Raw genomic sequence first — 25,871 nt, forward strand, 5'->3', positions numbered from 1 at the left:
CATGGTCACTGATGTTGCTGATTAACATCCCCACATGGAGCTCTTCTTGCTCAGCACCTGCTCAGGGCCTTCCAGCCCCAGCAAGTGGCAGAGCTGTCAGGAGTTTTCCAAGTCCTTCTGACCACAAGCATTAGCTCTTCTCCCACTCCACTAAAGGCTTCCCAACAAGGAGGGCCTTGTGAACACCTGGGCAGGCAAAGCAGCATCGTAATGTGAGTCTCAGCAGGAGCCAGCAGCTGGGGATAACCTCACTCTACACCCAGCAGGTGTTAAGGGGAAAGGGGCTGTGCCAGGGGAAGAGAACAGCAGGTTTGATTCTTTGTGAGCAGCAAAGAGGTGGAATAACTCCCTCAGCCTGTGGGCCACTTGGGTGTGATACTGCTGTAAGGCACTTGGACTGAGGGGAGGTGGGAGAAGAGCTTCTGATGAGAGCCAAGGGGAAAAGGGAGGGAACTGAGAGAGAAACTGAATTTAAATGGATTAAGCCTGTCTGTCCAAAGTCCTTTGTTTCCCGCCACCTCCCTGGTGTGACTTTCACAACTGTGTTCTGTGTGCCTGGGGACCTGGCTTGAGGCACCCTGCAAAGCCAGAGATTTACACCCCCTGGGCATTGCCCTGAGCAGCTGGAAGAGGCTCCAGGAGCCAAACCCCTTTGATTTCTCTGATATCTTTCCTGTTCTCTCTGTAGGAGATAACCTCATGAATTGGTGTCTCCAGCATCACTGCTCAGTGGGTGACAAATGAGGACACGTCCTCATCAGGTAAGTCTCTGTCCTCCCCTTTGGTTTTTGGGATTTCCCTTTTCTCTGGCCCTGGCACCTTGTTTTTCTCCTGGGCAGCCAAAGTGGGTGTTTGTACAGGTGGTGGTGGGTGCAAACAAGGCTGCGGGTCATGTGCAGTGAACTGCCCATGTAAACATGATTGATCAGGAGTACTTTTTGAATTACTCAGTTCTCCTCCTCTGCTGGCAGCCCGAGACATGGGCATGGGGAGTGGGCAAGAAGAGGTTGTGGAGTGGGAACTTGGCCTTTGGGCCTGGACACAAGTGGAAAGGTAAAGTAATATGTAAAATAAAATATAGGTTGGTCAGCGAAGTTCTTTGCTTCAAATCTCTACTGGGTTTTTAAAAAATCTTTCAAATGGAAATGCTGGAATTGTGCAGGCTGCCCTGGGTCCAAACAGTGAACCTTGAAAACACCAAAGTTTTCCAGACTTCAACTTAACTAGGTCAGTCTCACTATGAAGAAAGTCTTGCTTGATTCCATACTTCTTATTTTACATCTGTTTTCTTTTGCCCTCCCCTTTCTGTGACCTTAGTTGTGGGTTGAACCCAGCAGTGCAGAGTCAGAAGAGTTTGGGGTCAGCTTGATGCAGTGCTCTTATGAAACCAAGGGCCACGTGTGGGGCAGGGCCATGACTTCACGCTGCCCCCCTGACCTTGGATCAAGGGACATGGTGGCAGGAGCGTGCTGGCCCTCACCTTGCAGAGGTGCACTGCGCTCCTCAGGGCTCCAGGCCAGGAAGGGTCCCTGGGGGAGCACTGAGACAGCCTCAGCCTGTCCCCTGTGCAGTGCAGGGCAGTGCACACTGCAGGGCAGCTCACAGTGCAGGGAAGCTCACAGTGCAGGGAAGCTCACAGTGCAGCTTGCACGGTGCCCGAGCAGCTGCGGGGTCCCTCCAGCTCTTCCTCTCCCTTCTGCAGCAGCCCTGGACTCAGCCCCAGACTCAGCCCCGGGCTCAGCTCTGGATGCGGCCCTGAGCTCAGCCCTGGGCTCTGGTCTGGACTCATCCCCTGCACCCATCCCTGGACTCAGCCCTGGGTTCAGCTCTGGATGCAGCCCTGAGCTCAGCCCTGGGCTCAGCTCTGGTCTCAGCTCCAGCCTCAGTCCTAGGCCCAGCCCCAGACTCAGCCCCAGGCTCAGCTCTGGTCTCAGCCCTGGCCCAGCCCGGCCCCAGCCCCAGCCCAGCGCTGGTTTTGGCCCCAGGAGCAGCTCGGTCGGTGCCGCGGCGCGGGCAGGGCCGAGCCGGGCTCGGGAGCCGCTCAGCGCCCGCAGTGTTTGTGTCTGCTCATCCCTGCCCCGTGCCAGGAGCCGAGCGCACACAAACACAGCCGGGCTCGCCTGGGAAGCGCTGCCTGCGAGATAAGCAGGGCGAGGAAAACACTTCGTGTCTCTTGGCCTGAGATGCAGTTTCATCTGCTGGCATTTTCCTGGCGTGGGCTCAGGGCACACCGCAATTCACCTGGGGAGCCAGACGCCGGGGAGCCAGCTCCCATTCCTGGCGGGAGGAATCGCTGCTGCTCCGGCTGCTGCAGGGGCCGTGCTGGCGAGGGGCTGGCACTGGGGCGGTGCTCGGGGACGGGGCTGGCCCCGGGCTGAGCCCTTGTGGCTGAGGGTCACCAACAGCGAGCTCAGTGTGGCTGTGGGTCACCAACAGCGAGCTCAGTGTGGCTGTGGGTCACCAACAGAGAGCTCAGTGTGGCTCTGGGTCACCAACAGCGAGCTCAGAGAGCCATGGGCCACAGTGCCTGCCCAGAGCCCCCCGTGCCCACCCGGGCACCCGGCAGAGCCCGGCCAGGAGCTGGCAGCCAGCGGCTGGACACAGCACGGGCGATGGGACACAGAGCAGGGGACACAGCACGGGTGGCTGGGACACAGCACCGGGCACAGCAGGGGTGGATGGGCACAGAGCACCGGGCACAGCACTGGTGAATGGGCACAGAGCACCGGGCACAGCACGGGTGATGGGCACAGAGCACGGGGCACAGCACGGGTGGATGGGCACAGAGCACGGGGCACAGCAGGGGTGAATGGGCACAGAGCACCGGGCACAGCAGGGGTGATGGGCACAGAGCACCGGGCACAGCACGGGTGGATGGGCACAGAGCACGGGGCACAGCAGGGGTGGATGGGCACAGAGCACCGGGCACAGCAGGGGTGATGGGCACAGAGCACCGGGCACAGCACGGGTGATGGGCACAGAGCACCGGGCAGGGCTCGGCTGCAGCCGCGGCTGCTCGGGCTCTGATCAGGAGCCGGCCAGTGCCGTCTTGCAGCGCTCCCGACCTGCCGGCTCCCCGCGAATGGAACGGCCCCGGTGAAATGCCCCCCAGCCTTGGCTCCCTCTGATCCCCTCCGAAGCTGATCTGAGACTGGAATGTCTCCTGGGACGTGATTCCCTCTAGCCCGAGGGGAACTGCGTTAATAAAACCCAGCGTGAGCTGTGGAGGCGATGGGGGAGGAGGCAGGCAGGGCTGGGGGGATGAGGCTTTTATGAACAAGTCGCAGGGCTGCTGGAATTGTCCCGTCCTGTCCTCTCTCCCTCTCCCTGTCCCTGGAGTCGAGCTGTGGAATTCAGGGTTGGGTCGAGGCTTTTCTTCACGTACGTTTCTGCTCAGAGCAGCCAAGCCCCTCGGCTCCCTCTCCCCCCTCCTCGGCTGCTGAACTCCCTTCCCTGGAGCAGTCCCGCTCCCCCAGCTCCTCTCTCGCAGTGCTGGGACCCTGCTGCCCCTCCACATTGCTCGGGCATCGTCCCCTGGGGCAGGCTCTCCGTGGCAGGGAGAGCTGTCTGTCCCCAGGCTGGCTTGGCAAGGCAGGGCAGCAGCACAAGCAGAGAGGGCTCCCCACAGCTCGGCAGGATGGAGGCTGCACTCAGGGGATCCTTGGTGTTGGGTGAGCAGAACCAGCCAGACACAGAGCTCTGACTGAAAAGAGCCATGGGAAGGCAGTGGGGATGTGAGCCAGAGGGGAAAAAAGACAGGAGAGCAAGAAAATTCAGCCCAGAGGAGATATCCATGAAGAGAGACCACAGAAACACGGATTTTGTTGGTGTGAGTGCGCTCCTGGCTCTCTCTGGGATGCAAAGTGCCTCTCCAGCAGTACCTGCACAGCAGTGATGCCATGTCCTGCATTCCACACTGCCTGGATGCTCTGTGTGACACACACTGCGCTGCCACTGGCAAATGTCACTGGGATAAATGGGTGGGACAGAGGCAGAGATCAGTTCCCAAAGTGTTTCCCCACTTTCTCTCGGGCTGCAGTTGCTGAGCTCTGAGACTGAATTGTCACAAACTCCCTGTGGCAGACTCAGGTCCAGGGGAGCACCCAGAGACCCCTCTGAAGAACCATCTGGAAAGGGCACCTTGCCCAAGGCTGGGAATGAACCCAGCACAGCACCCACAGTGCCCAGCCTTTCCAGAGAGCTGAGGGGATTGCTCAGATCACTGATTTTTCAAAAGGTCAGGCTGCTGCTACAGGGGATGTTTGCAGTGTTCCTGTGGAGGAGCCCATGGATGGCTCTGGCAGAGATGCCATCTGAAAGGAAAGCATTTCAGCAGAAATCATGAGAAATCAGAGTGCACAACCAGGCTGCCCTGTGCATTTACAGGGTTATTGACTGTCCATGTGAAGAGGAAGGAAGGAAGGAAGGAAGGAAGGAAGGAAGGAAGGAAGGAAGGAAGGAAGGAAGGAAGGAAGGAAGGAAGGAAGGAAGGAAGGAAGGAAGGAAGGAAGGAAGGAAGGAAGGAAGGAAGGAAGGAAGGAAGGAAGGAAGGAAGGAAAAGATGGGATCTGATATTTAGTTTTGAGACATTTCTGTTGGAAGCTGATGGTTGGGGAGCCTCAGTAGGGCAGGGAGAGCAATGTGGTGACCAAAACTCATGAAACATTTTGGAGAGCTGGGCCAAAAGACCCCAAATCACAGGTGTCTGTGCAGTGTTGTGCAGAGGCTGCAGCACCCACAAGATCTCTCGGGGTGCCCCATGAGCTGTGCCTTTGCCTGGGCAGGGGCAGAGGTGGGGAGGCTCTCACTGCAAGTTCCAGTCCAGAGCTGTTCCTGGGTTGGTGCTAAGAGCCTCCTGAAGGTCATGGGCACCCCTGCCTCACACACAGACCCATCCTCGAGCTTGTGTTGTTTCACTACAGGGAAACTCCATCAGTGCCCTCCAGAGCTGTGGGGAACCACGGGGGCAGCTCCTGGACATGTTTGCTGTCTGTCTGTCTGTCTGTCTGCAGAGAGAACCAGGGGAACCAGGCTGGCCAGGGAGCAGCAGTGCAGGAGCAGGAGGGAATGGCCTCTGGGCAGACATTTGGGTTTGGAGGAAATGCTCAGCCCTGGGCCTGGACACTGAAGGTGAGGCAGGGCAGGGGAGCAGGGAGAGGTGTGAGACCCTGCAGGGCTCACTCAGCACTGACATCTCCTGCCAGGGCTGTGAGCTCTCTGCTGCTTTGGGCTCCCTGACAGATCCCAGCCAGAGGAGAGGCAGCAAAGGTTTCAGCCCCACTGCTCAGATCCCCCAGACATGCACCAAAAACCCTGGGCTGGCTTCTCACCTCAGGACCCAGGCTTGCTGTCCTGTCCTGTGTACAGCAGGTGAATTCACAGGAATTGTCCTCGTGACCTGAGGGGACACCTGATGTGTTCTGGAATTTCTTGACTTCTCTGACTGAAGAATTTGGGAACACAAAGCCCCTCTTTCAGTTACAATGAATGCCATCAGCCTTCAGCTGGGATGAGAACATGACTCCAGGAGCACAAGCCCCACTTCTGGATGAGAGAGTGCAAAGGAAATGGAACTTCCAAGATGCAGTTGCCACAAGGAGACTTGGAAAATCGTTTTTCTGCTGCCTCTCCTTTCCCCAGCAGGAGCTGAGAGCATCCACATGTGGTACCTTCCTCCACCAGAGTGGGTTCAAGTGGCCCAGGTAAAGGCAGGGATGTGCCTGCACCTCCCAGGAGCCACGGGCAGGGTTGAGAGAAGCCTCCTCTGATGGGGAAAACCTCAGTGTAGCTCAGCTGTGCCTGGGGCTCAAAGAGGAAACACTCCTGACCTGAATGGCTTCGGGTCCAGAAGAGCCTGCAGACCAAAAGCGGGCTAGCATGAACGAGTTAAAATCCTTTCCTTTGCCTAGTGAAATTTATTGAAAACTACATCGTTCATCTGTTGAAACTTCACAGCTGTTGAGACTGCCCTGGGGGCAAACCACATCCAAGAAATGGCATGTAGAGATCCCGGAGCACGGGACTTGAAAGCTGAAACGGGCTCTGGGCGCTGCCTCCCTCCCCTCGCAGCCCCATCTGCAGCTCCTGCAGTCACACAGCGCGGGCTGCTCCTCCTCCCATCGCTCCTCGCCCTCCTGCAGCACCGGCACTTTGTGTCGGGCATTGCATTTGGGCTAAAGAGCAGCGGAGCAAGGATGCAGACGGGAGGATGGGCCGTGGGAGTGGCACCGGCGGTGACACAGGGCTGTGCGCCACCAGGGAACATCACCTGCCTGTGACACTGCTCTTTGTTATCCCTGGGGGAGCGGTGGTGAGGCAGGCCCGCAGGGAATGTGCCATTTGCTCATGAAAAATCTGTGAATTCTGTTTAGTGGTAGCAACTTGCTTGGGTTTTTTTGTTTTTTATTTGTTTGGGGGGTTTTTTGTTTGTTTGTTTTTAAAATTCTTATTTGTTGGCTGCAACTCTACTTGCTAAAAACTGTATAGGATAAAAAGGTAGTTCTTACATATTTCCACCTGAGTGCTCTGCTGTGTGAACTTGGGGACTGAAATCAGCCACTTGGCACCAGCAAATTAGGACAAGCCAGAGCTCAAAGAACAAAATAAAAGGAGGACACGAGAACCCACTGGCTGCATACACTCAGTCACAAATGATTCATGGAGTAATTTTGAGTAGCAAGCAACACGTTGGTAAGAACTGGAGGGTTCTCTTCTGCCTTTTTGGGGGATTGTCCACAAACAAAAACATTGGCGAATCCATCAGACGCTTTCTGCCGCTTTGAATAGTTTGCCCAGCTCCCCGAGCAATCACGCCGTGCAATTTGCTGCTAACCCAAACAACTGCAGCTCAGGTAGAGCCGGGGCAGTGCCCAGATCTGCCCCTGCACGCTTTGCTGGGGCTCTCCAAGCTCTCCTGCAGCTCCAGAGGCTCCCGGGCCGGCAGCAGCAGGGACCGGCCGGGCTGTGCCCAGCAGGACCAGGGCACCGGGGCTGTCACGGTGCCCTGAGCAGGCCCTGGGCACAGCCAGCCCGCGCCGTGCCCGCCGCAGGGGCAGACGGGCGGAGACGCCGCATTCCTTACCTGTGAAACAAGCCCGGAGAGCCAAAGGCTCGGGGAATTCCTGGATCCCTTTGTACCACATTTCAGCTGTGACAGAGCGAGGGTTTAAGTGAGGCAGACTCCGGAGGGGGAGGCTGTAATTTCTTTTTAGAGCAGTGGAGAGAAAGCAGTTGAAAAAACACAGACTTGAGTGTCACCCTGGTTTTTTAAGATTTTCTAAGCCTTCTGATGTTGACATTCTTTAGCGAACTTTCTCACACACTTTATATAAATAACTCATTGGTTTGCATTCCTTTATGGAGGAGGAGAAAGTTGATGGACTGTTGGTCTGTCCAGTGTCATTGGAGAGGTGGCACTGTCACCCTCCAATCCACTGTCACTCTTGGAAATCTATAAATGTTGGAGTCAGAAAATAAACTTCCTTTTTTCTTCACCTTGAGAGCAGCAGTGTGAGCTTGTGTTCTTTCATGTCCTTGCCTTACCTGCTCCTGCTGCTAACAGGAGGGTGAACTGGGAGCCAGGGCACCAAGGTACTCAGAAATTACTGATTTTTGAGTAAATCCTTCTAGAATTAGTTACTGTCTTTCAGATTTATATGTCCCTAAATCCAGAGGCAACCTTCAAGTGTAGGCAAGCCCCAACAGCTGAACTGTGTAAGGAGAGATCTGGGGCAGGGGAAAAGAGAGAGACAAAATGAAGCCACTTCATTGAATCAAAGGTCAAATTTAGGGTGAAAAATAGCAGAATTAGGAAGTTTGGCCGATCAAACAGTGAAAATTGTTGCGAGGGTATTTGGATGTAAATGAGGCCCTCCTGCAGTGGGAGGACAGCAAAACCACAGGAAAATGGGAAAAATTGTGAAAAAACAGGAAAAATGGGAAAAATGGTGAAAAAATGGGGAAGAAATTGGGAAAATAATATGGGGAAAATAATATGGGGAAAATAATATGGGGAAAATAATATGGGGAAAATAATATGGGGAAGTGATCCGCGATTTGTCCTCTTTGAGAACTGCAAAAATGGGGCAAAACCGTGAAAAACTGTGGAAAATGGGGGGAAAATGGCGAAAAAATGGGAAAAAACAGTGAGAAAAGGGGGGAAAAATGGGGGGAAATGTTCTGGAACAGGCACTGGGCCATGGAGCAGGGCTGGCCCCCAATGATCCGTGACTTGTCCTCCTCAGAAACTGGGGCAAAATACATGGAAAATGGGAAAAAATGGTGAAAAAACGGGAAAAAAAATGATGGGAAAAAAGGGGGAAATATGGGGGGAAAATGGGGGGAAAGATGGGGAAATGATCGGTGACTTGTTCTCCTCGGGAACTGGGGCAAAAAACAGAGAAAATGGGAAAAATGGGAAAAAATGGGAAAATGGGGGAAAAAATGGGGGAAATATGGGGAAAATGGGGAAATGATCAGCGACTCGTCCTCCTTGGGAACTGCAAAAATGGGGCAAAAACGTGAAAAACGGTGGACAATGGGGAAAGGCAGGGAGACCCTGACACCGCAACTGCGCCTCCGGTGCGGGGCCTCTCCCGCCGGGGTGTGCGGGGCGGAGCTGCGTACACACCCAATTATCCCATTAGTAAAGCCGGGCTATATCCCATTAGTAAAGCCGGGCTTGCTGCTCTCCTCAGCACAGAGCCGGCCTCGCACCGCACAGAAAAACTTTGTGTCTAATTAACCAAATCAAAGCGTCGCAAAGAGGGGCGCGCTCAGCTTGAAGCCCGGGCTCCTTCAGCAAGGCCTTCTGTGCGTGCTGCCCCTAATGAATGGGGATTTCTTACGGCTGGGCTCTGGCACTCCCTGTGCCCCTGCGAGTCCGCGCTCTCCTCCCTCCAGCACAGGCTCCTCACAGCCAGCGGCTCCCTGAGCTCACCCACCCTCCTCTCCTCTCCCCCCCTGCCCTTTCTCTGTCCTGTCTCTCCCTCCTCTGCTTGCTCTCGTGGCTCCTCAGGACAGGGCCACCCTTTTCCCTTCAATGAAGGCAGCCACACTTTCCCAGGAGCTGGGAAAAGGGGAAAGTGCAGGTGCTGCAGGGGCTTTCCAGTCCCATTCCAGCGTTCCCAGCGGGTCGGCCCCTCTGTCGGTGGGAGAAGTCGGGCAGGGAAAGGCTGGGTATGAAAGGCTGGGTGTGACAGGCTGGGTGTGAAACGCTGCTGTTCCAGCTGAAAGCAGCACTGCACAGCTCCCGGGGCAGGAGAGCCCCCGGCAGTGCGGGGGGAAGGATTTGGGGGTGTTCCCCTCACAGCGGGGTTTGTTTGGGAACGATCCTTTCCTTCCCTCAGGAGCTGCAGCTCCCCCTGCCCGCCCGGCTCCCGCGCCGAGGGGCGGCTTGCTTTACAAACTCTTTTCTCTTCCCCTCGTGCTGGAAATTTGACTCTACAAAAACACTTCCACGGCAGCTAATTGCCAACCCTGCATTGACTGAGCTCTCTAATTCCTGCCAGTCAATGAACCAGCCCAAAGAGCTGCTTTTCACAACTTGCTGAATGTATGAATGCAGCCCTAGAGACACGACACAGCTGGGATTTTTTTTTTTCCTGGATATCTTCTGGATCCTTCTCAATGTTGGAAATTTCTTTCTCTCCATTGGGCAAAAGAACACCCCAAGATAGAGGTGGCAACAAGGCCCATTCCAGGGAGACACTGAGGGGCCCTGGAGACAAGTGGGGGTGCCAGGGAAGAGATAATTGTCAGGAAATTGGTTTGGAGGTAAAGCTGGCGTCGTCCAGCCTGTCTCTTCATGATTTGAGGGCTCATCATCATCTTTTCAAGGATTCCTCCTGCCCAACAATGTCCACGCCTTGCACAGTGCTCCTTGATCTCCTGGTTTGTATCCAGAGGGCTGCTGCAAAAATTGTTCTGCTGGTCAATGGTTTAGACCACATCATTCCTCCCTTCCCTCCTCCCTGGCAGCTCCTTTCCCTGCCCCAATTGCGGGGCGCTCACATTCCCTCACTCCCGCCTCTCCTGCACGGCGGCCGCGCTCATTGCCCAGCACAAGCCCCTTCACGCTCTCGGGGCCTGCCCCACACCTGGCAGGAGCAGCTCCGAGCCTCCTCAAAGCCCTGCCCCGGGAGCTCCGCCGTGTCCCGCCCTGCAGCGCCGTCCCGGGGCCGCTGTCCCCGCGCTCCCGGGCCGCGCATGGAGCGGGGCGGGGGGATCGTTCTGTTCCCGCAGGTGGCACGAGAGGGAACGGCCTCAGGTTGTGACAGAATGTTCACCTTGGACATCAGGGACAGATTTCTGCACTGAAGGGCTGCCCAGCCCCGCACGGGGGCACCGGCTGGGGGTGCTCAGAAACCGCGCGGGGCGGTACTGGGGACACCGGGCACCGGCGGCCTTGGCTGAGCTGCCCGAGCGCCCGGACTCGGTTTCGGTGTCTCGGTGTTTCGGTGATCGATCCCGTGACTGATGCTGTGATCGGTCCCATGATTGATCCTGTATCGATCCCGTGACCGGTTCCATTATTGACCCCGTGACCAGTTCCATGATCAATCCTGTGATCAATCCTGTTATCGGTTCTGTGATTGATACCGTGACCGATTCCATGATCGATCCCATGATTGATCCTGTGACCAGGTCCATTATTGAGTCCATGATGGATCCCGTGCCCCCGTTCCATGATCCATCCTGTGACCGGGTCCATGATCAATCCCGTGATCGATCCCGTCACCGGTTCTGTTATTGATCCCGTGAACGATCCCGTCACAGGTTCCCTCTCCCGGCCCCGCACGGTTCTCGCGCGCCCTCTGCCGGGAGCGAACGGGCGGTGCGCGGGCTCCCCGCAGCGCTTACTGCGCATGCGCCCTGCGAGACCCGCGCCTTCCCCCAGCGGGGCGTGGCCTGGCCCCGGCCGCCGTTTGCGCATGCGCGCTGCGTCACGTGTCGGCGCGGGCCGGCTAAAGGCGGGCGCGGGGCGGGGCGCGCTCACAGCCATGGCGCGCGGCGGCAGGAGCGTGTCCCGGCCCGCCAAGGCCCCCGCGCACCCCGCGCCCGCCAGGTACCGCGGCCCGGCCCGGCCCGGCTCGGCTGGGCTCGGCTCAGGCGGGCACACCGCGGCACGCCGCCCTGCGCTGCTCCTCATGACTCCCTTCTTTCCGCAGCCCGGCCCCAGCGGCCCCGATGCCCGCGGCGCAGCCGGCGCAGCCTGGGCTGATGGCGCAGATGGCGAGCACGGCGGCCGGCGTGGCTGTGGGTTCCGCCGTGGGACACGTCGTGGGCAGCGCCATCACCGGCGTCTTCAGCGGCGGCTCCTCCGAGCCCGCCAAGGCGGCGGCGCCCGCGCAGGTGCGAGTGGGGCCGGGCTGCGCCCTTGGGCCGCCCTTGGATGGGGGGCGGCGGGAGAGGGGAGCGGGCCGGGCGGGAGGGAGGGAAGGACGGACGGACAGACGGACGGACGGGCAGCCGCCCCCCGCTGGAGGGGACGGGAGCGCGCTGGAACCGGCGCCGCTGCCCCCGGCCGGCCTGACCGGGCCCGTGGCCGCAGGAGCCCCCGGCCGTGCTGCAGCAGTCGCCGTACGGACCGTGCCACTATGAGATGAAGCAGTTCCTGGAATGCGCCACCAACCAGCGAGACCTGACCCTGTGCGAGGGCTTCAACGAGGCTCTGAAGCAGTGCAAGTACAGCAACGGTGAGCGGGCCTGGGTCTGCGGAGGGAGCTGCTGCCAGCACAGCGCCTCTGAGGGTTGGAGGGTTGCAGAAGCGATTTTTTGGGGATATAGAGCCCTTTATGGCTTTAGTAGGATGTAGTTGTGTCTTTAGTCAGGAACGCAGCTGGAAAGGAAAGCAGAAACGATTTTGGCCTTGTCTCTGTGAAGGCTGGGAGGCTGTAGGTACCTTCTTAGAGGATCCACTCTTGCTGCCATGGGCAGCCTGCCTCTCTCCCTGGCTGACTCTTTAATTCCTGCTGCATTTGGTACAAGCTGTTGTCAGTAGTTAGGTCATGATCTGGTTACACTGGGTGAGAGAGCTTTAACTCCAGCTGGTGGAACGTGTTCCTAATGCTGACCTTCTGCTTCCTCCCTGTAGGTGTTTCTTCTCTCCTGTGAAGAATTCGCCCCCTCGTAGGGAAGAGGATCGTGGTGTAGAGCCCTGCTCTCCCCAGGGAGTGGCAGGACAGACAGGGAGTGAGCTGGAGAGAGCAGACTGACCAGCCAGGAGTATTCTAGTGGTAATTCACTTCTGAACTAGTAGGGAAGGAAGGGAATTATTGGACCCAAGGGTCTTCAGTGTTCAGATAGCACTGTATTTATTACAGAGAAATAAAAGAATTTATTTGGACCTATCACCTGTGTGTGTTCTTTATTTAATTCTCATACTAAAATCAAGCCACCAAAGCATTAACATTGTCAGCCAAAGGACAAGGCACAAGTGTGTATTCCTGGAAACAGGGGGTGCAGCCTAGAAAGGACTGGGCCTGCATGACTGGGCAGAAGGGGATCCAGACAGTGGCTGCCCTCCAGGCCAAGGAGAGGCTGCAGTGAGGTAAGCCAACACGTGTCCCACGGGATTTTCAGTGACAAATTACTCTTCTATAGATATCCTCTTCCTGAGTACCTGTCCTTCCCTCAGAGCTGAGAGTGTGACCTGTCTGGCTGTGGCACTTGGGTACAGTTGGCTGATCTGACTCTGAGGCTTTAGCAGGTTATGCAATGTTCTCAAGGTCACTGGCAGCAGGTGAAGGTTGGAGCTGCTTTGCTCTTCAGTCACCTTGGCAGCACAGCCTCGTGATTGCTGCCCTGACTGGCCTCCAGCAGGGACACCCTGTTCCTCACATTGGTCTAAGAGGGAATTCTGAGGTTTCAGCTGGAGTTTTAGTGGCACAGCAGTGAAGCCAGGACACTTTCAGGTCCTTAACTGATGCATTTTTCATGCCAGAATGAGTCTTTTAACCTTTTGATCTGACTGTTGAATAAAGGATGAGTTCTCATCCCCTTGCTGGGATCTGTGAGGAAATCCAAGTCTAGGTGGTAAATGCTATTAGCAGATCCTGGGGGCTGGTGTTGAAAATCCTGCCCCTTCTAAATGTCACAGTCCTAAGTTCTTGGCAGAGATATCCTGAGCTGTGCCTGGCCTTAGCAGGGCTGTCTTGTGTTCTCCTTAGAGACAGCCAAGAAAAAAGTAGATGGCAGAGATTAAAAGCCCAAGTGCTCCATGTGCTGAGCTGTCCTGTGAGAGCAGGGAGCAACCACTCCAAAGCTGTTTAACTCCCTTTAAGAAATAAGTGTATTAGGCTGTTGGTGTATTGCTCTGGGTGGAGAAGCAGCAGCAGCACCTGCAGCAGATGTTGCCATCTTGGCAAAGAGCTGCTCCTGCAGTTGTGGCTGTCTCTGGAGCAGCTTTTCCTGGAGACTGCAGAGCAGTCCCTGCAGGGCCACTCCAGGGTGCTGCAGTGGGAAGCAGCCCCAGCAGTGATGGGAGTGCAGCTGGGTGGGGAGGAGGTGCAGGTTCTTGTCCCTGGGGATGCAGGCCATGCCAGGGGAGCAGGAGGGTGGTGCCTGTGCCTGGCTGGGATGCTGGGTTTGTCAGGGTGCAGCTGTGGGATGTGTGAAGCTCTGGGGGGAGAGGGGCTCAGTACAGGGGACTCTGCTGTGCTGGAATAAGAAGCTGGTGGAGGCTGTGCTGACCAGTGATGGGTCTGTTCCTCATTTAGGGGTGCTCTTGTGTTCCAGGCTCCTCTTGCTCTGTAAGGTGGTTCTGTTCCTGGCTCGGGAGCTGGTGTGAGGCTGAGCTCTCTGCAAGGAGCCCTTCTTCCTCTGCTCTGTCCTCTGAGTCTTTGCTGAGAGCTGCTGCAGCCGATCTGTGGGGTGACCAAGCCCTTCCAGAGTTGTTTTCCTGCTGTGTTGGTCAATTGCCCATTACGTGTTGAGCAAGGCACTGCCAACCTGTGAGACTACAGCCTGGAGAGACACTTGAGGGTTTCCCAATTTCTCCTGATGTCCTCACCTCCCTGGTTATCCCAAGGAGATGAGCCTCTTTGCCAGGGGACAAGCTGGGCAGGGTGTCACTCCTAACTGGGAGGGGTCCTGCACAGCAGCCCTGCTTGTCCCCTCCCTTGGTGCCTGAATGCCCTCACTGCCCACAGGAGCCCTGAAGGAGCATGGGGGATCAGAGGAGAGTCCCACAGGTGCTGTATGAGGGCTGAGGTGGAACAGGAGTGATGCCTGCACCCCTGACTCCTCTGTGGAGGTGAGGTGGGTGCCTGGTTCTTACCTGGGAGCTCAGGGTAGTGTTTCCCCAGGTCCTCAAGCAAGGATTCGTAGCAGATGGCTTCAGAGTTTTCTTCTCCTGGCAGCAGAATGGGAGAAATGGATTAGTGTCTCCCCTGGCTGTAAACTGAAGGCTTGTAACTGGGGCAGGTGGTTCTGCCCAGGAAAAGTTCCTTTTCCCCTGGAGCAGCCCTTGGACAAGCAAAGGCTCAGCTCTAGCTCTTCATCTGAGCTGGCTTCTGCCTCCTCAGAGCTTCTGGGCTGTGTCCCAGTGGCTGCAGAGCAGAGCCCTCCCCAGAGCTGCCCCCAGAGCAGCCCCTGCCCAGGGCTGGCTGCACAGGGACTCACGGACAGCTCTGATGAGGATGTAGCGCTGCCTTCCCTGCAGGTATTTACTGGCATATTCAGATGCAGGATCTTCCACTTTGCTCAGGTTCATCAGGGTGCCCTTTTCATCCATAAGATCAATGCAGTCTGGGGAGAGAGACATGGTGAAGAAAGCCCAGGCTGCCCCTGTGGGGCCAAGGTGGGGTTTAGAGACATTTTCCTTGGCAAGTTACACTTAGAATCTGCTGAGATCTGGGGAGTGGGAGGTTTGCTGTCCCTTTCCCTGTGTTTTGGGATGTTCTGTGACTCCCATGTGACCCATTTGTTACCTGTGCTGCTCTCTATGGGTGAGTGGCAGTCCCTTGGTGACCACAGCCCAGAGCACTCCTACCTTCAGGCCTGCACTGACACTTCCACTTCAGGTGGCCTGTGAGGGTCTGGACACAGCAGAGCAGGTTCACCATCTCTTGGCAGTTGGCTGCAAACAGGGAATGAGTTCTGAGACAGGAGCATGGTCACCCCAAACCCAGGGACCACATGGGCACAGCAGGAGGCTCAGAGGTGCCCACTGTGGCCAGCAAAGGCAGCACCCCCAGGTGGCACCAGCAGGGATTTGAGCAGCTGCGTTAAAGCCATGGGTGCTGAGAGTGCCCCAGGGCAAGGGGAGAAAATGAGCACTTTCATTTGGGGAGAATGGTTCTGACTGATGAAGTGTCTCTGTCCTTCAATTTGTTTCAGCAAGCATGAGTAGGAAAAAGCAGGGTCCGTGCCAGTGCCCTCCTATGAGCTGGTCCCAGTCACAAGGGGAAGGAGCTGCAGATTGTGGCTGAGTCACCCAGGATATTTTGGCCATGAACTCTGACCGAGTTTGTCACAATTGAGAAATCCCCCAGGGCTGACACACGTCAGCACTCAGAGCTGGGCATCCAATTCAAATAGCAGAGGGAGCAAAGGCTCAGGACTGTGTGTGTCTGATGGCTCCAGCCACGAGTGTCTGGGGTAAGGCCAAGGCTTTCAGCCAGCTGGGTAAGGTCAGGAGAGAGGCTGCTCATTCCTTCCCACAAATGCCTGCTCTCTGACACTGAGGGCCAGGATTTCAGCCAGGGAACCCTTCCCACACAGCCCAGAACGCAGGAGCTCCCCTGGCAGCTGCCACTTGTGCCCCACGGCTCTTCTGGTTGTGTCTAGATAAGCAGGGCCCCCTCTGGTGCTTTCCCAGAGCTGCCAGGCTGGGAACTCCTCCTCACCTCCAGCCTCCCTCCCTGTGCTTAGCTCAGCTCTGCTGGAGTCCCTCCATGATTTGGAGTGTAGGGGTAATCGATAAATAAAAGCAGTGAGGTGCAGGATGCTGCCGTGCCTGGCAGAGCTCTCCTGCCCGTTCCCTCAGCCCGGGGCATTGCTGTGCACCGGCTGCTGTGTCCCTCCCTGCCCCTCGTGGGGGTGACCAGGGTGGCCCAGGTGCCCGGCTACCCCCACCTACCTCCGAATCTCACCGTGGCGAACATGGTGGTGCTGCCGTGCCCCTCCCTGCAGGCAGCGCTGGGAGCTGCGGCAGAGCCCAGGACAGACAGACTCCATCCCCACTGACGCTGTTGTGGTTTCGGTAGCCAGATCGCCCAGCAACAGGGAATGAATGGCCCCTGCAGATTCCCGAGCCTCCTGCGGGGGGAGAGAGGAGGCAGAGCAAGGGCTGAGCTAAACACCAGCCTGTGGGAAGGCTGCCTGCTCCATGTGCTCCCAGACGCTCTGAGTTTCAGACTTTCTGTAGTCTCGTGATGTTTCCTGTTGCCCCCATTTGTCCTGCAGCTCGTCTGGGCTGTGGTGGTGCCACATCTGTTCACTCTGCTCCTGGCTGAGCCCAGCACTGCTGCAAGGCCAGCCTGGCTTCCTCTGTGACATGGCTGATGCCACTGGAGAAACCCCCCTGAGGATCCTGCCCTGGAGCAGGAGGCACTGGGGTTCCATGGTGGACATGGTCATGTGCCAGCTGCAGCTTGTATTTGGTGCCCAAATGTTGCTGTGCAAGTGCTCCTGCAGTCAGGGCCCTGTAGCATCCTGTGGAAAACATGGATGAAATCATGTCCCTGGGCTGCTCAGCAGATGGGGAGGCTGGAATGGTGGGAACCAGTACCAACACTGATGTGCTGCATTATCCAGTGCCCACTGCTCTGAGGACAAATTCCCTTTCTCTGGAATGCCCCTCTTTGCATGAGGAGGGGATTTCTCTGTCTTGCCAGGTTTCATTTCACAGTCAGTCAGAGCTTGGGACAAGGTGTGTGTGTGTGACACTCCTCCCCTGGGACAAGTGCAGGGAGATTTGTGTTCATCTTGGCACCACTTGGCAGAATGTGGGGAGTGCTGCTGGGCAGCAGCTGGAGCTGCACCTGCAGGGTGCTCCTACCTGCAAGAGCTCATCAAACACAAACTGCTGACATCTGCAGGGACAAACTTGCAAATGGCTTTGTTTGGGCCCTCTGTGGGTGCTGCAGAGGGAGTGGCTGTCCCCGGGTGGTGATGAGGCGGCACTGGCAGGGGCTGAGCCTGCCTGGGGAGGACAGGAGGTGCCCAGCAGCTCTGGCACATGAGAGGTGCCCGCTGCCCTCACTGCTGGGGACAGCCTGGGCTGGTGGCCATGTGACACAGTGGCCCCGTGGCAGGTGTCACAGGCGGGAGTGGCTTCACGCCCGCTGAGCTGGTGGCCGTTGCTGTGACAGTCTGCTGTCCTTCCGCAGCAGCTGTGCTGCAGCCACCTCTCCCTGGGGACACCGCGCCTCCTGCCCGATGGCCTCAGCGGCCGCCCACCCTCCAGGGCTGCCCACGCTGCTGCTTCTGAGGGGGCCCTGGCCAAGAGGCAGCACTCCCAGCACCCTCAGCACCTCCCTGCTGCAAGTTATGCTGAGACCCTGCCCAGTCATTCCTGCCACCGTGATGGAGCTGCAGGAAGGCAGCAGCAGCTTTGCTCCTGTTCTTTCTGTGACGGGACAGTTCCCTTCTCCCTGGTGGCCCCCAGCCTGCTGCCCCCCCAGGACATCCTTGGCACGGTGTGGCTCAGGCTCTTGGCCTCCTGCATGCCTGGCAGCAGAGGGCCTGAGTGTGAGACTGCAGGGAAACCTCTCTGCTCCTCCCATCAGCAAAGAGAGATGGTCAGCGATGCCACCCCAGTGCCCAGGCTGTGGGGTGAGCTGTGGGTGTGCTGGTGCAGCTGAAGGAAACGGGCTGGGCTGAGGGTGGTAGCTCTCACCCCCTCCCTGAAGCCCAGCTGCAGCAGAGCGAGCAGCCCCGGGGAGCAGAGTCCCTGAGCCCCCCGTGTCATTTACATACACCCCACCAGTGGCCACGGCACAGCACCCAGGCTTTGTGCAGCACCCCAGAGCTGCTCTGAAACAGCCTCCCTTCCTCTGCCTCCTGCCATGGCCCTGGGATTCACAGTCCTGCTCCTGCTGGGGACGCTGGGCACGGGTAAGGGTGTGAGGCAGCTCTGCCTGGGGGTTGGTTTGAGTAGGGCGTTGTGCTCCGGGGCTTGTGATGCGATGAGCAGGGTGGTGGTTGGGGAATGTGTTTGGGGACATTTCAGGGTGAGGGTGAGGGGGGACACGGCTCAGCCCATCACTAACTGCATCCCTGGTGTGTGCAGCTGCCAGGGCTCAGCCCGTGCTGAGCCAGCCTCCCTCGGTGTTGGTGCAGCCCGGGCAGAGCGCTCGGCTCTCCTGCACGCTGAGCCCGCAGTACAACATCAGCCACTTCGGCATCTCCTGGTACCAGCAGCGCCCAGGGCACTCCCTCAGGTACCTGCTCTACTACAACTCTGAGAGAGACAAGCACAAGGCTGCCAAGACTCCCGACCGCTTCTCGGCCACCAAAGACCTGGCCAGCAACGCCTGCATCCTCACCATCGCAGCCGCCTGCCAGGACGACAATGGCACCTATTACTGTGCCCTGTCCCCTGCCCTCAGGTGGCTCTAGAGAGCGGCAGCCCTGGGAGGGATGGCTAAAATCCATCTTTGCATTGGGACATAAACTTTAGAGAATTTCGGGATTTTAGAGGAGCTGAGGTTTTAGTTAGAGATATAAGCTTTATTGGAGTTAATCAAAATCAATGGGTAGGCCTTGTGAAGTTAAGAGTTAGTAGTTAACTGATAATTGATTGCTTGTCAACATAATGTTTGGTTAGCTGGGTTTATAATGAAGAATATAGAAAGTGATAAATAGCTTTTAGGAACATAAGACAATTGTAGGCCTCCTCTGTTCTGAAACCAGTTAAGGACGGGAATGGGAGTTCTACCAATGGGTTCATTTGTTATATTTGCATTGAAAATGTAGAAAGGTCAGAACAAGGAAGACTTCATTTACTTACTCATTTTGGGACCCCTCCCCATGAAAGGGACCACCGACCCATTTCAAGGAACAAACTATGCATGCTTAACGGCTTTTGAAGTAATTACCATATGAAGCGGGGACTGGGATGTACCAAAGTTATGAATATGCATTTGTATTTTGGGTATTCAGTACTTGTATAGATAAAAGGACTCTGTAGTCACCTGTAAATCGCGGTGTGTATTTGGGAGCTATCCCACAATAAACATACACTTTCTAACTTTAAACTGTTAGAGAGTCTTTGTCCGTCACAGTTGGATATCGGTACTAGATCAATATCCATATTTTTAATAAATCAGCACGCTTGAGCAGGCCTGGCAGCGCTGCCGGTGCTGGAAGTGCAGCAACTCCTCTTTGTCGCCAAGTGTCCCTCACGGGGCACAGACAGCCGGGCACGGCTGCAGAGCACAGGATGAGGGCTCGGCCTCGGCCTGGCTGCCCTGGGCTCTTCCAGCAACTGGCACGAGGCGGCCTCCACCTGGCTGTGGCTTCCGCAGAGTTTAATTAAAGTTAATGAAGGTAATAAAGGCTAAGCCTCACGCCGCGGCTCGTGTCGTGCGTCCCTGGGCCGTGAGGGGCTGCGGGCCTGGCGGGGTCTCTGGGCGGGGGGAGCCCTCACCCACCCCTGGAGCAGCCCCTGGTGCCACAGCACAGCTCCTGAGGGGACAGGGACACGCGTGCCCCCGCGGGGACTCTGTGGGGACGTTTTCTCACAGGATGATGGAAGATTTTCCTACAGAATTGGGGGAAATGCCGGGATGGCCGCACTGCGCATGCTCAGCTCGGCGCGCGCCCGGCGGCGGGAGCTAGGACCCAAGGGCGGTGTGGATGTCACGTGAGGGGCGGCCGGTGCTACCATTGGTTCAGGGGAAGGCAAAATCAGGCGCGTCATTTCCGGGTTACCTCAGTGCGCGTCAGGGCCCCGCGGCGGTCAGGTCGGACCGGGCCGCTGCCCTGTTCATGTGAAAAGCCAATGCTCACAAAGGAGACAGAGGAGTCCTGCAACTTTATTCGAATAAAGGAGAGAATCCACTACGCCATACCCCTGTGGGGTCCCTGTCGAGATTTCGGAGGACGCAGCCTCCTTTTATCCTAAACTCCCGGCCGCAGGTTGCCGTCTCACTTTCCCCATTGCCTGAGGTACAGTGGCAGGAGCTTGGCACTGGATTGTGTAAAGCAAGCATGGGATAATGAATTCTCATCTTCGTCTAACTGAGTCCTGTTTAATATGTTTGTCAAAGGTGAAGATCGAATTTGGTGCAGGGGGTTCCAAGGGCTAAAAGGAAGCTGCTGTTTGCTGCCTGAGATGCAGATGTCAAACATTTCAGGATCTGCCTGAGAGCTGGACAGGCTGGCAGAGCCATCCTGCCTCCTTCACTGGGGCAGGCTGGAAAGGCACAGGCAGCTCTGGGAAAGGTGCTGGGGGAGCTCAGCTCCACCCTTTGGCCTCCTGCACAACCAGGAGTGAATTTGAAATACAGAGGCCTGAACAAGTTCAAGCAAACAAATCTTCCCAGCTCCCTGTCAGCAAGTGGACAGCAGAGAGCTGCTCACAAAACTGGACTCCTCTTTGAGGAAACTGCTGCAGAGTAACAAGGAAAGTGTTTAGAGACAATAAACATCCCATCCTAGGCAGATCCCTGCTCTTCTCTTGTGCTATGGGACTGTGGCAGAACAACTCCATTGGAGTTCTGAATGTTAAACTCACTAAGAGGAACATAAGGACTATAGCGACAAATCCCAATACAATTCCTTTAGACTAAGGAGGAAAAAAAACCCTACCAACTTTAGTCAGGATCTAAAATATCCCTTCTAGCTGACACAGCAAAGCAGGGACTGAAAGGCATCCACAACTAGCTATGCAAAGCATCCGTACTTTCAGCCAGTGACCCATATAAAATGAATAAATAATTCATAATTACATATGTAGTGTACACCATGCATGCCAAGAAGGGCTCCAGAGAGAGAAGCACAGTGGGCATGCTTTGCCCTCTGAAAGGAAAAGTCCTCCAGTTACTTCTGTCACCCTGGAAAGTCTCTGAGACACAACTGAACCTCCATTTACAGCTGCAAAGCCACATTAGATATTTTCCCCATGATGTTCTATAGCCTAGATTGACTCCATGATTCCTGAAATTCAGAGGAATTATTCAAAGAATGCCCTGGCAGAGCAGCACAGTGCCAGCACTCCAAAGCAGGTGCACAATAAATTGAAGAAAGCAAGATTCAGTCCCAAAGTTCCTTACTTCCTCTCTTCACCTCTGGGTTCGCCCCCACGTCCAAGGCAAACTTTTTACACCGAAGCTTTGGTAAAGCAACAGCTGCTGTCTTGTCCTTTTGGATTCAAGGCTCCAGGTCCTTCCTCTGCTGCTCAGATGTGCAGCTCTCAGACAGGCAGGAGCTCTGGGGGGTACTCCCCATAGCAGTATTTGGCAATTGGGTCTCTGTAGGTGTTCTCATGCTGCACACTCTGCCAGGAAAGGAGGAGAAGCTTTAACGATATGCACAGAGTGAAACAAGGCATTCCTTCACTGAAGGAAAAATTGCACAGAGTTTATGCACAGGCAAAAAAAAAAAATCCCAAATCCCAAATTCTTCTACACATCAGAGTGCCTTTGGATCAAAGAACTCTGCATTGCCAGCACACAAGAGCTGATGTATTACAGCACTGCAATGTTGAACCAGAACCTCCTTTCCAATAGAGTACCCAAGTAGGTGGGAAAAGATTTCATTAAAAAAACCCAAAACTTAGATCTGTTTAGGCAGTATCATCAAATGTTCTAAGCAAACAGAGCACAATAAATTTGCAACTTGAGATGTGTGCATTTTTCTGGACAAAAGGTAGAGGTCAGATTTTATGGGTAAAAAAATCCCAGTAACTTTGGAGACATTTGGAACTCTGTCCTTTGTTTGCAGTCCATCCCTATTCCTACCTGAAAGACTGAAGCTGCAGGACATGGCCAACAGCACTTTCTAAAAGGGCCACTGCTTACTTAGACCAAAACTTCTAATAAAATCACATGGGTAACAAAAGTTCACCTCTGTCCTTAATAAGCAGAGAAATTACAGCACAGTTTTTGAGTTACCATGCAGGTGATTGTCAGCACAGGGTGAGTCTCCAGCTGTACCATAAAATAAAGAGCATTCTGAGGCTACTGGGAACAGCTCTCACTGTCTTCATCCTAATGAGATCTTCCCCAGTCACTGAACTCAGTCTCTTTTTGGTTAAGCCCCTCTTTTCTACAGAGAATGTGCAACTTGTCCTGCTCTAAATGGAAGTGCTCTGCCTTCAGTTCAGACTGGCTCTCAGCCATGGCTTCAGCTTTTATGAAAACACAAGCACAACACACCAGCCATTCACAGCACTGAGCCCCACTTCCCAAGGGCACTTTTTGGGCCCTGGACATGAGCTGGTGCCTCACCTGTGATGAAGTCCTACACTTGGCCAGGCACAGCTCAAAGTGATCTTCCACTGCCATGAAGAGGTTCTGGAACGCGATTGCCGCCCGGTTCAAGAACCGCTCCAGGAGATGTTGCTGAAGTGGTCAGCAAAGAGAAGGCAAAAATCAGAAACACTCTGCTTCAGCAAGGAGCAATCAAAGCCCACCCCAGCCTGCAAAGCTCAGGTATCAGAGGAATAGTAAGCAACTCCACTTAGGATTTCTAGCAAGCACTGAGAGGCTAATGCCTCAGAACCCCAGCAGCAGGACAAAAATCTAAGAGAAGCTCACAGAAAAAGGGGAAATTACAATTAAAAAACTAATACTGGCTGCAGTAACTCTTCTGCAATCATTTCTCTTCAACAAATACAATTCCCCTGAAGCTGAAACACTTTTCAAGGCTCCCAGTAATTTCTGCCAAAGGTGGGAAGGATGCTTTTTGTTAAAGCTTTATTTATAGCTTGCCATACACTCCTTGGAGGCTTTCCTCATCATTCCATGAAAAGGATCTGTCCCTCTAAGGGAAAAGATCCTCACAAAGAGGCCCTTTAAGGCACAGAGGGACCCCAGCAGCTGAGAACACCTGGAAAGCAGGAGGGAGTCCATCACCTTGCTGGGCTGCAGGCAGCAGGACACACAGAACTCGTAGATGCTGCAGCAGCCGTTGGGCAGGCAGCTCTCACAGCTGTACAGCTTGGTGCTGGGCACGTGCACATTGCAGCAGCCATTCACCAGCAGGTCCTTCCTCTCACAGATGTAGCCTGCAAAACAGCAACAGGAGTGACAACTGGCAAGGCACACCCCTCTGTATGTTCTGTGGAAATCTGCAGTAAGGATCACATTCCTTAAGAGCAGGTTTGTTTGTTATTTAGTAGATTATGATCCCCCTCAGTCCTGTGCAGCCACTCTTTGAAATGGAGAGAGGTGTTTCAAACAGCCTGGTGTTATCTGCACAGCTATCATATCCTACTCTAATGTATGCTCTATATACACCAAGAGTATTTAAATGCAGATTATTTCTGATTTTTTTTGGGCACAGTTCCTTGTTGTGAAAGGGGAAATGGGATTGGCATTGATTATATTGAAAAAAAAACACAACACATGTTTTTGAAACAGGTCTGTGTCTGGATAATTCTCTTACAGTTCAGTATGAAGAGACTTAGATTTAGCCATGCAGGACAGTGTAATATTCATTGCTGAATGGAATCCTTAACAGTATAGAAATATGGTGTATATTATAGAATATACACCATATTAAATATATATAGAAACGGTACTACCACAGTGTTAGACAGTGAGAGAGCTGTAATTTTTAGAGATCTTCAGAACTGGCACTAAGCCTAAGTCAGGCAGTGCCAAATTTAACATTGATGCAAATCACAAAAGATGTGGTGGGTTCTCTGTAGCCTTGATTTGTGGCCAAGAAAGATCCAGGTCTAAGCAACAAACACAGTGCAGGGCAGGAAAGTCTTTAACTTCTACTGCTTGAAACAAGTGGTGAATAACCTCGGGTTTACAAGGTCAGACAAGCTCATTAACTGTGACTGAGCACTAATTACACCACCAGCCCTGAGCTGCCTCCATACAAGGCCAAGGTTTCCTCAGTTGCTCTCCCTAACCCCCTGACAGCAGCAGCACTCTGCAGGGGACACAGAGAGCTCTGCAAGCAACCACAGCAAACTGAGCAAGACTCAGTGCCTGGGTTCTGTGCAAAGGTAACTGGAATTCTGTGACTTTTAGGTGGTGACAGTCACAGTCACACAGCCCTGGGCCTGAGCCTGGTATGCACACAACCAAAGCAGCAGCACCTGCAGCCACAGTGAAATTCAGGCAGCCAGAGGAGAACAGGCCAAGGGCTGAGTGAAAATGTCTTAATAAAGAGCAGCTGTTCCATCAAAGTGCCATCAGCAGTCAGACAGGCAGAGCAGCGTTCAGCACTGCCAAATGCAGAATAAATTCAACTAAATATCAACTATACCCAGTTCATCTGTAATGAGGAGCTTCCCCTGCACAGAGTTCCTGCACTGGTTGCTCAGCTGACTGCTGTTCCCCGAGCTGAACTTCACCTTCCACATGATGGGCTGCTCATGCTCCTGCACTTGGAGAAGAGTCCGATCTCTCACCATCCTCTCTTCCTGCAGGGAAAAACAGGAATGCAACCAAACATACCAGTTCCTCCTGCCACTTCAATCCACGTGCCTCTCCCAGCATTAAAGATGCCTAGTACTTGTAAACTCCCCAGCACAGGAAACTCCAGCATCAATGGTGCAAACAATTTACTACTTGTAGTATTTTACTTCGTACTTCAACAGGAAGACACACACTTCAATAAATCAGGGTACTCCAGTTCACCATCGATCAGCTAACACAGCTGAACTTGGTCATTACAAACACAAAAGTAGTTTGTATTATGTTAAATGTAATATAGTATAATATAAAAAATATAATACAAATAATATAATATAAAAAATATAATATATCGCAGCTGAACGAATTTGTCTTTCAGGAGCCCTTTGCCAGTGGAATCCCCACTCCCAAGAGACACAACAACAACACCCACCAAACCCAGTGGAGACTTTCTTTTCCCAGTTTTGGTTCAAACCGCTATTGCTGTCAAACACAGAATCAGGCATTCCTATTTTAAACTCTTGCATCCATTAAATATTCATAACGTCATTCTTACGGCAGCATTACCCAGGGGCGCGGTGACAGCACCTGAAGAACGAGAGTCCCCGTGCCATACGGGCTGTTCTAACCCAGCCCGCGGCTGCGGGGCCCGGCCGGCACTGACCTGCTTGAAGGTGCTGCTGATGAAGTACACGAGCGAGAGCCCGAAGACGACGCCGAGCACCCATCGCTTCCTGAGCAGCCGCCGCCAGAGCACGGCCCCGCAGGGCACCATGGCCGGGCTCGGGGCAGCGCGGGCCCGGGGCCGGCATCACCGGCGGGCGCAGCGAGCCCCGGGCGGCCCCAGCGCGGCCCCAGCGCGGCCCGAGCGCTTCCGCCGGCGGGCGGGGCGGGCGAGCGGAAACCGCGGCCGGGCGTGCGCGGGGCGGCACCGGCACCGACACCGACACTGACACTGGCACCGACACCGACACCGACACCGGCACCGGCACCGGCACCGGCACCGGCACCGGGCCGAGCCGCCGGGTACGGGGCACCGCGCCACGGATTCCAGCGGGAACCTCCTTCCCCCACCTAACCGGAAAAAAGGCCTGGCTTATGTCTGTATATGTGTGTACGTATAGAGTCGTATGGTTTTAATTTATATACATATATATATACGTATCTGTGTGTATATATGTATCTATCTATATACCATGTATACCATGTATATATGTATGCATATATATATATATAGATGTATGTATAGGTATAGAACCGTATTAATAGATATTTCTGTGTATATATATATATATAATGTATGTATGCCTATATATGTGTATACCTATA

At 54.8% G+C, this 25,871-nt stretch overlaps 5 protein-coding genes across 35 annotated transcripts in view; 3 read left to right on the forward strand and 2 right to left on the reverse strand.

The window, feature by feature from the left end:
- Positions 1-10,905: 10,905 nt before the first annotated feature.
- Positions 10,906-12,353, forward strand: CHCHD10 (coiled-coil-helix-coiled-coil-helix domain containing 10). The gene is made up of 4 exons (XM_071445686.1): positions 10,906-11,065; positions 11,169-11,352; positions 11,552-11,696; positions 12,095-12,353. The coding sequence occupies exons 1-4, from the start codon at positions 10,932-10,934 to the stop codon at positions 12,112-12,114; spliced, it is 483 nt and encodes a 160-aa protein (XP_071301787.1). The 5' UTR covers positions 10,906-10,931; the 3' UTR covers positions 12,115-12,353.
- A 1-nt stretch (position 12,354) lies between these two features.
- On the reverse strand, positions 12,355-16,314 carry CUNH22orf15 (chromosome unknown C22orf15 homolog). Of its 5 annotated transcripts, none has more exons than XM_071445684.1 (5): positions 16,095-16,296; positions 14,993-15,079; positions 14,671-14,748; positions 14,279-14,353; positions 12,355-13,865 (listed from the first exon to the last, which is right to left on the reverse strand). In XM_071445684.1, the coding sequence occupies exons 1-5, from the start codon at positions 16,177-16,179 to the stop codon at positions 13,711-13,713; spliced, it is 480 nt and encodes a 159-aa protein (XP_071301785.1). In that variant the 5' UTR covers positions 16,180-16,296; the 3' UTR covers positions 12,355-13,710. The 5 variants fall into 5 exon arrangements, 3 of the variants coding, with proteins under 3 accessions (XP_071301785.1, XP_071301784.1, XP_071301786.1); XM_071445683.1 differs by having other exon boundaries at positions 14,623-14,748; positions 16,095-16,287; XM_071445685.1 differs by having other exon boundaries at positions 13,723-14,155; positions 14,623-14,748; positions 16,095-16,314.
- Positions 16,298-19,202, forward strand: VPREB3 (V-set pre-B cell surrogate light chain 3). Its single transcript, XM_071445687.1, has 2 exons — positions 16,298-18,060; positions 18,236-19,202. Exons 1-2 carry the CDS (start codon positions 18,012-18,014, stop codon positions 18,562-18,564), a joined length of 378 nt encoding a protein of 125 aa, XP_071301788.1. The 5' UTR covers positions 16,298-18,011; the 3' UTR covers positions 18,565-19,202.
- A 760-nt stretch (positions 19,203-19,962) lies between these two features.
- On the reverse strand, positions 19,963-25,435 carry SPRING1 (SREBF pathway regulator in golgi 1). The gene is made up of 5 exons (XM_071445682.1): positions 25,207-25,435; positions 24,394-24,550; positions 23,025-23,176; positions 22,398-22,511; positions 19,963-21,445 (listed from the first exon to the last, which is right to left on the reverse strand). Exons 1-5 carry the CDS (start codon positions 25,315-25,317, stop codon positions 21,362-21,364), a joined length of 618 nt encoding a protein of 205 aa, XP_071301783.1. The 5' UTR covers positions 25,318-25,435; the 3' UTR covers positions 19,963-21,361.
- The window catches only part of RNFT2 (ring finger protein, transmembrane 2), a 31,504-nt gene continuing 31,037 nt past the window's right edge, over positions 25,405-25,871 (forward strand). For 25 of the 27 annotated variants that reach the window (XR_011682024.1, XR_011682026.1, XR_011682025.1 and 22 more), the window contains exon 1: positions 25,405-25,656. The gene's annotated coding sequence lies outside the window, so the exon portion shown is untranslated. The remainder of the gene's footprint in view (positions 25,657-25,871) is intronic. The other 2 variants (XM_071445663.1, XM_071445664.1) reach the window with 2 other exon arrangements.

This window comes from Agelaius tricolor, unplaced genomic scaffold, assembly GCF_023055355.1.
Source record: "Agelaius tricolor isolate 1412-34295 unplaced genomic scaffold, bAgeTri1.0.p SCAF_20, whole genome shotgun sequence".
Classification (NCBI taxonomy): Eukaryota; Metazoa; Chordata; class Aves; order Passeriformes; family Icteridae; genus Agelaius; species Agelaius tricolor.